Source organism: Salvelinus fontinalis, chromosome 25 (assembly GCF_029448725.1).
Source record: "Salvelinus fontinalis isolate EN_2023a chromosome 25, ASM2944872v1, whole genome shotgun sequence".
Classification (NCBI taxonomy): Eukaryota; Metazoa; Chordata; class Actinopteri; order Salmoniformes; family Salmonidae; genus Salvelinus; species Salvelinus fontinalis.
In genome coordinates, this window is record NC_074689.1 from 15,075,199 (window position 1) to 15,085,577 (window position 10,379).

A 10,379-nucleotide genomic window follows, 5' to 3' on the forward strand; every position below is an offset into this window, starting at 1 on the left:
TTTTATTATTTTTATTATTTTTAAATTTTATCCCCTTTTCTCCCCAATTTTTCGTGGTATCCAATCGCTAGTAATTACTATCTTGTCTCATCGCTACAACTCACGTACGGGCTCGGGAGAGACGAAGGTCGAAAGCCACGCGTCCTCCGAAGCACAACCCAACCAAGCCGCACTGCTTCTTAACACAGCGCGCCTCCAACCCGGAAGCCAGCCGCACCAATGTGTCGGAGGAAACACCGTGCACCTGGTCCCCTTGGTTAGCGTGCACTGCGCCCGGCCCGCCACAGGGGTCGCATCAGCAAACTTTTTGCCCACGCAATGCTATACACGTGGTCTGCGGTCGTGAGGCCGGTTGGACATACTGCCAAATTCTCTAAAACGACATTGGAGGAGGCTTATGGTAAAGAAATTAACATTCAATTTTCTAGCAACATCTCTGGTGGACATTCCTGAGGTCAGCTTGCCAATTGCATGCTCCCTCAAAACTTGAGATATCTGCAGCATTGTGCTGTGTGACAAAACTGCACATTTTAGAGCGGCCTTTTATTGTCCCCAGCACAAGGTGCACCTGTGTAAGGATCATGTTGTTTAACCAGCTTCTTGATATGCCACACCTGTCAGGTGGATGGATGATCTTGGCAAAGGAGAAATGCTCACTAACAGGGATGTAAACAACATTTGTGCACAAAACTTGAGAAATAAGCTTTTTGTGTGTATGGAACATTTTGGGGATATTTTATTTCAGCTAATGAAACATGGGACCAACACTTTACATGTTGCGTTTATATTTTGTTCAGTGTGTTTTCAAACACATTGTCACACATGCTCTTTCAACATACTCTAATACAGGGGGAGAGGCTAGATGACAATTTGCTAGATTGTTTGGCATGTTGCAGGTTGATAGCTGATATGTTCTCCTACTGACTAGGCTCTCTTAATCCAAGCAGAAGAACTAGGAAATAATGTATCAATAGTATAAAAACATCTGGATCAAGTCTTTGTGGATTGTCACATTCTTCACTACTGATGGTTGTGTTGTTGTTAAGTATGACTACTAGTAAATACATTTTATACCAAGGATAGTGTCATGAAATTATCATTTTTATGAGGTATGTGTATCATACAGTATTGCATTATCAATACACACACAGTATACATGAACGTTTTTCCATAATTACATGACTTCAATTGACAACAAATAGCTTGATTCAACAATAACCTGCTACATAATTTCTATTGACCGTGTAAAAAATAGGTTTTTTTGGCACATTTTTCTGACTGTTGAACACAGTGACACAGATCCTCGGAATATGTTTTTTTCAAGTGTGTGATTCTCAGTTAACTCATTCTTACATTGATTTCACATATAATACTATTTTCACATATATCATCATTCCTAAAAGTACATATCTAAAAATACATGGTACTTGGGCTGAACATAATTCCATGATGACTATTATAATTCTACAACAAGGAAATTGGCAATTTGCAGACAATACTCAGACAACAGTCACAGAACCACATTGTGCCTTTTGCAGCACTGACCGAACCACAGATCCAAGGGCATATAGCATATAGGCTAATTATCCTTTATTGATATTGTCTGTAACTAGGGGCTCATTAAATGCTGTTGGAAATGTTACAGTATGGTTGGTCATGGCAGTGTGTCAAAGTTTCACTGAAGAGCAAAGACGTATGTCTGATCGATCATTGGCAGGGCAGTGGTAGCTAGCTAGAGCACTGGCAGAGCATTGGTAGAATATTGATAGCTAGATAGGCTATGCTGCAGTCTGGCCCAGTCTGGTCGTGTAGCCCAACCAACCCAGTGCTCTGGCTTCACAGTCCAGTTCCACAATCCAATTTCTCCTCTGAGGAGGAATAAAGTTCATTCATTCATGTATCCATCCAGTCATACATCTACCTGTCTATCTACACATCCACCTATCCATCCATCCACCCAATCATTCACATGATAGTGACCCTCTCTGGTGAGACGTGTGCTGCTGCTCCAACAGGGTCCTGGCACAACGGGTTGCTCTCAGCTCCCCGTTTGATCCTGTGGAGCCTCCGTCCCACACAGGGGATCAGCAGGAACACCTTCCCCAGGATGACACACACAGGCAGGGCCAGGGCCACCACGAAGTTAGGGGGTAGGTAGAAACGGTAAGCCTCCTCCTCAAAGGCCCGCTTCCAGCCGAACAGCAGAGCATGGAACGTAGCGATAAGCAGAGCGATGTAGCCCAGCGTCGACTAGGGGAGAAGGAGAGAGAGAAACACATGCATGCATCAACAATACATTATATCACAGTTTTTACATCTACAGTAAGAACATGATTACAAACAACATGTAGAAGACTACTCAGAAAACAAACAAATGTTTTGGCCAGAGTTGACCGCTTGTTATTATTTCTTAGTCAGTATTATTAATCAGAGGCCTTTCCATAAGAATGTTCATCATCCTCATCACCATCTTCATTGTCATCATCTTCCGCCTCACCATCACCATTATTATCATCATCAACAGTGTCTGTCTGAGTACCTGAATAAAGCTGAACTCCCTCCAGTTGAGGGCGCTGTTAACAGAAGGAATGGAGGTGACGGCCAGGAGAGAAAGGAGCCCGAGGCTCATGATACCAAAGGACAGGTACATCTCCACTCTCCACACCTCCTCCTCATTCCACGAGTTCTCCACGTTAGCATGGACCTGCAGAGAGAACACAGACACACATACATTCAGTAAACACATACTGTATGAATACAAAAAAAAGTCACACAAACATAGTTTACTCATAAATAAACACTCACTTAACATGAAATAAATGCTCACAACCGCACGCACACCTGAGTAAAAATGACAAAGAAAATGAAATATCATCCAATCAAAAATGCCGCTGCCTGATTTATCTAAATGAGGAGACCTAGTTTTCGGTCTAAATTTGGCAGAATGTTCATTCATTAACAAAAGCCTCTACAGTCCACTGGCTGTGTGTGTGTGTGTGTGTGTGTGTGTGTGTGTGTGTGTGTGTGTGTGTGTGTGCCACACAAGGTGAAATAAAGCAAAACCGCATGCGGCATATCAAGCTATTTCAATACAACTGCAGGAGCACCTCAGATGCCATATGGGTCTAACAGGCCTGAACTAGAGGACAGGCTGACGTGCCTGAATTCACACACACACGCACACACATATACAGCCAGAGGTGTGTTTGAGAAGCAAAACACACAGCGAGAGATGTGCTTGAGAGTGCAGCTGATGCTGTGGCCTGGATCGACAGACACACAGACACACACAGCTAGAAGGGTTTGTGTGTGCGTGAGAATGAAGGATGCTGGGAAGCGGGTTGCAGTAAGAGACAGATGAAGGTCAGAGGAGGACGTGAATGAATAAACTGAGATTAAACCGGTGAAGATGCAGATAAGCCACATAGATCAGTAGATAAATGTTGCAGGAACATTTTGGATGTACAACCGTTGCATATACTGCAATATGTATGTTGTTCACAATACCCAATTGGAGTGAGAACATAGCTTATAGTTTCACTTATATGAACAAGGAGGAACACCATCAGTAAAATATGCATTGCAATTCGTTTGTGAAGAAGAAGATGTGTACTATATGGTAACCGAAGTATCTACAGTATGTACATGCTGTTTGTCCCTCTGTGGTCTTCCCAGTGCAGCTGGCTGGCTGTCGTAAGTGTTGTTTATGGCCATGCCTCAGGAGCCACAGCACAAATAGATGAGTCACTCTGAGGCCAAACATCCGAACACTTCAATGTGGGTCACTCTCAAGATTAGAATTATAGAGGAGAATAAAACTGCATAACGGTTACAGTGTTGCTGCATTGTTGCTGATTCACGATTCCAAAGTGAACTTAATCTGATAAAACATCTACAGACCTCAATTACATAAACAACAGCATTTATGAAGGGTGTCTTTGACCTGACACAAACACTATTCTTCAGATATACTAAATGTTCTATCCATATACTGTCCATATTGTCTGTACATCCCATTACATATACAGTACAAGTCAAAAGTTTGGACACACCTACTCTTTCAAGGGTTTTTCTTTATTCTTTACTCTTGGCATTCTCTCAACCAGCTTCATGAGGAATTATTTTCCAACAGTCTTGAAGGAGTTCCCACATACAGTGCCTTGCAAAAGTATTCATCCACCTTGGCATTTTCCTATTTTGTTGCATTGCAACCTGTAATGTAAATTGATTTTTGGGGGGGTTTCATGTAATGGACATACACAAAATAGTCCAAATTGGTGAAATGAAATTTAAAAAATAACTTGTTTACATTTTTGTTTTTTAAATATAAAAAACAGAAAAGTGGTGCATGCATATGTATTCACCCCCCTTGCTATGAAGCCCCTAAATAAGATCTGGTGCAACCAATTACCTGAAGAATGGGCAACCAATTACCTGAAGAATGGGCAAAAATGTAATAGTTCTGATAGTTATGCACGCTAAAGTTTTCTGTTTTGTTTTGTCTAATTTTTTGTTAATTTCACAATAAAATATATTTCGCATCTTCAAAGTGGTAGGCATGTTGTGTAAATCAAATGATACAAACCCTTAAAAATATATTTTAATTCCAGGTTGTAAGGCAACAAAATTGGGAAAATGGCAAAGGGGGTGAATACTTTCGCAAGCCACTGTGTGCTGAGCAGTTGTTGGCTGCTTTTCCTTCACTCTGCGGTCTAACTCATCTCAAACCATCTCATTTGGGTTGAGGTCAGGTGATTGTGGAGGCCAGGTCATCTGATGCAGCACTCAATCACTCTCCTTCTTGGCCAAATAGCCCTTACACAGCCTGGAGATGTGTTGGGTCACTGTCCTGTTGAAAAACAAATGATAGTCCCACTAAGCACAAACCAGATGGTATGGCATATCGCTGCAGAATGCTGTGGTAGCCATAATGGTAAAGTGTGCCTTGAATTCAAAATAAATCACTGACAGTGTCACCAGCAAAGACTCCCCACACCATCACACCTCCTCCTCCATGGTTCACGGTGGGTACCACACATGAGGAGATCATCTGTTCACCTACTCTGCATCTCATAAAGACACGGCGGTTGGAACCAAAAATCTCAAATTTGGACCAAAGGACAGATTTCCATCAGTCTAATGTCCATTGCTTGTGCTTCTTGGCCCAAGTCTCTTCTTCTTATTGGTGTGCTTTAGTAGTGGTTTCTTTGCAGCAATTCAACCATGATTTGAGCAGTCTCCTCTGAACAGTTGATGTTGAGATGTGTCTGTTACTTGAACTCTGTGAAGCATTTCTTTGGACTGCAATCTGAGGTGCAGTTAACTCTAATTAACTTACCATCTGCAGCAGAGGTAACTCTTGGTCTTCCTTTCCTGTGGCGATCTTCATGAGAAACAGTTTCATCATAGTGCTTGATGGTTTTTGCAACTGCACTTGAAGAAACTTTCAAATTTCTTGACATTTTCCGGATTGTCTGACCTTCATGTCTTAAAGTAATGATGGACTGTCATTTCTCTTTGCTTATTTGAGCTGTTCTTGCCTTAATATGGACTTGGTGTTTTACCAAATAGGGCTATCTTCTATATACAACCCTTACCATGTCAAAACACAATTGATTGGCTCAAACGCATTAAGGAAAGAAATTCCACAAAATTAACTTTTAACAAGGCACATCTGTTAATTAAAATGCATTTTGTTTAACACTTTTTTGGTTACTACATGATTCCATATGTGCTATTTCATAGTTTTGATGCCTTCACTATTATTCTACAATGTAGAAAATTGTAAATATAAAGAAAAACCTTTGAATGAGTAGTTGTGTCCAAACTTTTGACTTGTGCTGTATATATACATACAGTATATATACTTATACTCCGGACTCAGACATTGCTCGTCCTAATATTTCTTAATTATATTATTTTACTTTTAGAGTGTATTGTTCGATATTACTGCACTGTTGTTGCTAGGAACACAAGCATTTCACTGCACCCGCTAAATATGTGTATGCGACCAATAAAAAGTATTTTGATTTGACACACACACACGCTCCCTCTCCCCTTCCCCCTCCCTTTCTCTCTAACTCTCTCTCCCCCTCCCTTCCTCTGTCCATCACCCACCTGTTGGTAGGCCATGTTGAGGAGCAGGTATCTCTCTGACCTCCTCATGGGTAGACAGAGACTGTAGAGAACGTGGACACACCCCAGGAAGAAGCTCAGCAGCCCCAGCTGTTTCCTGCTCTGTAACCAGCCCTCCAGCCAGTGAGGGAACCTCCTGTACTTAGTCTTATAGTACAGCTGGTGGACCGCGGCTAGCTGGCCAGCCAGGTAGACTAGAGCGAGTAGTGTTATGGCCACTGTGGGCAGAGTCCTATTCACCATCTCTATAGGGATCTTATAGAAGTCACTCTGCTTGCTCTTCACATACGGGTGGATGATGTCCCGGACAAAGGAATAGGCGAAGAAGAAGATGGAGAGAGCCACAGTGGCTAGCACGGGGCCTTTCCAGTCGGGGAAGAGGCGCAGGGGCATGTTCTCAATCTCTCTGGAGGAGGAGAGGGCTCCCATGTCCACTGGGGTGAAGTTGAGCTGCCTGGTCAGCTCCATGATCTGCTGTCTGCCCTCTACAGAGTTACTGCAGATGTACACCTTGAGGAATGGGTAATCAAGCAATAATAAATCAAGGTAGTCAATCAGTCAGTCAGTCAATCAATCAATCAATCTAATATGTATGACATAGTCAATCAATCTAATATGTATGACATGGTCAATGTGCATTGCATGTATTGTGAATGTGATGTAATGTGTAGTGTACATTTTTTTCTAAACAACCTCGGGGAAGGCTTATCTTGTCAATCATAGGCATGAAATAACAAATAATTAGCAGATATAATTATGTAAAAGGAAAACATGGATGTGGTTGTTTCTATCCCTTGTGACTGACACAAACACAATCTGATTCCCTGGTTCATAATATCGAGCTTGTTTTTTCATTGTCCCAATTGTGTTAATTGAATTTACTGTGTGCATTTACTGTGTGTGTGTGTGTGTGTGTGTGTGTGTGTGTGTGTGTGTGTGTGTGTGTGTGTGTGTGTGTGTGTGTGTGTGTGTGTGACCAGCATGGTTTTATTTGAAGAAGGATGGCAGCGTAAAATGTTCTTCTCAGCTGTAGAGTCTCACTATAATCCTTGCATAATATTTGGAGGAATTAGTCTCCCTCCCAGGCAAGCACAGACCAGACTGTTAATGCTTTAACCAGCTCAGTAGCCTGCCACTCCTTCTAGTGAGGATATCATAGGAATAAAGACGAGGGTGCAGTGACTTTACCCTGATATGCGATATGTCATAATCATGTTTGATCTGTCCCCCGCATATGACATCATCATGCCGTAGGGGGAGGGGATGTATTGAGGAGAATGTCAGTGCACCTCTTTGAAAGGTCAGCCAATCAGATTGTGTCAACAACAATGGTTTGTAACAACTGACATTGAACAACTGAGAATGATGTAGAGAGAGGTAGCTGCTGTCCAAAAAAAATCACAACAAACGAGTGTTAGGACAATGGATGCTTAGAGACTATCAGCAGCCATTTGGCTGATCCTGTTGCAGAGTCTGATGCTGCCATTTAATTTCTCTGTAAACGGATGTTAGCCAGTTTGGCTCCACAGCAGAAAGAGATCTGGAACCATGCTAGACAGACAGGTCAACATCTATACTGCCTTGGCTGCCAACACTGTTATTTCAGCAGATTCAGCTCTGGGTCCAACTTTAATAGACTGAGTGGTTTGTTACCTGCAACAAGTCTGTACCAGGGGAGACATTCTATTTATGTGAAAATACTAATTTAGTCATGAGTCGCAATGCGTTATTTATGCAAAACAATATTTAGAAGTTAAAAATTAATGACTAACTGTGCAATGAGTTAAAGAGTGGGACAGTGTTTGATCCTGAATTAATTCTGAATAAGTAAATCCTGAAATTAACCTTGTGTGTGTCCCAAATGGCACACTTTTCCCTAAATAGTTCACTACTTTTGAGCAGAGCCCTTTGGAACACAGGGAGCCATTTGGGACACATACCTCTTCTTCCATCTTACCTGTCTGCTGGCATCTTTAGGTCCAGACTGCATAGCCCAGGCAGATATGACATTAAAGCCCTTCACAACTGTAGAGTCTGGGAGCAGGGAGGCCAGGTACTCAGCATTGGACTCAGGGTACTGGTTCACACGGCGGTTGTTGCTCACGTCCACCAGAACCTTAGAAGAAGAAGAAGAATGGAAATGTGTCTTTTTGCTCACAACCAAATCCCCTGACACACACACACACAAACACACACACCTTCCCTGCCAGCAGATGCTTGAGGTCCCAGAGAACAGAATAATGCTCCCTGCGGATAGCGAGGAAAACCACAGAAGCTTTACCCACAGCGTCTTCATGGTGGGTCACATCAACAACATGAGGGAAGAACTCAGCGGCCCGTTTGGGTTGGCGGCTCCCCACCACCACTTTGAAGCCACATCGGAGCAGACGGATGGTCAGGCACTTGGAGAAGTCACCCGAGCCCAGGATGGCTATAACAGGCTTGTGGAGGGGACTGTGGGGAGGAGGGTCCCTGGGGCCATTCTTCCTCACCCCGTTGGGGAGGAACAGGGAGGGGGTGGTAGGGTGGGCTGTGTCGGTGTAAGCCGGGCTGCTGCAGCCGCTGCCCAGCATGGAGATGGTGTCCATCCTGAGGCTCCAGACCTCTCCTGTCCTTTAGGAGGACGTCTCAGGTTCTAGGATGGTGGAATATGGTTAGATAGTTATGTACAGTACTTGATTTTTGAGCATAGAGATAGGTGGTGTCTGGCTATAACTTTACATTATAAGATAAAAAATACACTGAACATTCACAGTGTAGTACATTGCCTCCAACTGTGTGAACTGCGGTTTGCTTGCTCTGACCAGAAGAGAGTAAGTACCCTTGGTAACATCTATCCACCCAGCTGCCTGGTTCCCTAGCCTATCAAGAAGGAATTCCTCCCTTTTACTCTGCAGGATGCAGCAACAGCTTGTTAGGCCAAGTACAGTCAAACTGGAGACATTCATTGCAGAGTGTTATTAGTTTGGGATGCTGATGGTTCCTTCTTTGGTGGTCTGGACGTTTTAATACCGGGAACACATTATGATGATGCAAAGCTTGGGGACCTTAATTGGTTATATTAAATTATATTAAATCAAATTAGATAAATCAGGGTGGAATCTAATATATGTGGTTGATGTACAGTATGTCTAACCAGCCAAAAAATATATGATATATATTATTAAAATGATATTAACCTACTCCACTAACAACTACAATATATTAAATTAGTATGGTAGGCTATAGGTTGCTTTCAGGTTATAAAAAAAAGAATTCTCAAAATATGTCACCAATGTAATCTTATCATATAGAGATCATACTATTTTAAATGATCTAACCTATGACATATTTTGAGAAATACAGTATAATCTACACATTCAACATTTTTGAACGGCACTAGCATGTCACAATATGTCCTTTGGTGACTTTGAAATATCTTCTCGTAAAATGTGCGATGTATTAACCTGTAGAACTATTACCACTAACAATTTACAATATGCTAAAAATAATTCACAGTAAACCTTGTATTCCTAACGTTAGAAAAATAATTCCGCCAATCGAGGTTTAGACAATATGACTCATCTCATCCAGAATAGATTGCTGCTAGTGCAGAATAACCAGGCTCCACATCGCAGAGGAATTATTTAGCTTCAGACTCCATTATACAATGTAAAACATTATTACGCTTTACAAATACAGCCTACTATAGCTCACAGGTGAATGTACGTAGATTGTAGGCTGCGTGTCAAGAGTGTGCAAATTCGTCCGTCAATCGCAAGGTTACAGCCATACCTTTCATGGAGCTGGTAAGGACACCACTGCACGAATAACACACATCCAGCCAGCTGATCGCCACAGGTCTGTCTGTCGGACTCCCCTCCCTCTCTCTCTCTCTTAGGAGGATCTGGCTGTGTCTGTGCTTCGGCTCAGCAGCGCTGTCATGCATACAGATACTGAGCGGATTCCTGTCTTGCAGGCAGAGCACGTACCAGCGACGAGCATCACACCACGCACAAAGGGGAGGTAGCGCCACGCACGAATGCAACGCAGGTAGATCTGTAACTGCCGTTTACACTATGTCCTCAAAACGAGGTCTCCTTCAGTTAGGGACACAGATCATATCCTTTTAGGATTTCCGTGTTGGAGTAGTATCATTCATTTGCAAAGGCTAAATCCCATGTGAGGTTGAATTTTGATGAAAGAAAAGGACTAGTTGAGCATCCTCCGATTAAACAGTTTCATACAAAAACGGGCCAAGTACC

General features: G+C 42.5%; 1 protein-coding gene across 1 annotated transcript; it reads right to left on the minus strand.

The window, feature by feature from the left end:
* Positions 1 to 718: 718 nt before the first annotated feature.
* On the minus strand, positions 719 to 10,130 carry LOC129822873 (metalloreductase STEAP2-like). The gene is made up of 6 exons (XM_055881355.1): positions 9,910 to 10,130; positions 8,334 to 8,770; positions 8,093 to 8,251; positions 6,118 to 6,645; positions 2,540 to 2,704; positions 719 to 2,250 (listed from the first exon to the last, which is right to left on the minus strand). Exons 2-6 carry the CDS (start codon positions 8,721 to 8,723, stop codon positions 1,966 to 1,968), a joined length of 1,527 nt encoding a protein of 508 aa, XP_055737330.1. The 5' UTR covers positions 8,724 to 8,770; positions 9,910 to 10,130; the 3' UTR covers positions 719 to 1,965.
* Between the last annotated feature and the right edge of the window lie 249 nt (positions 10,131 to 10,379).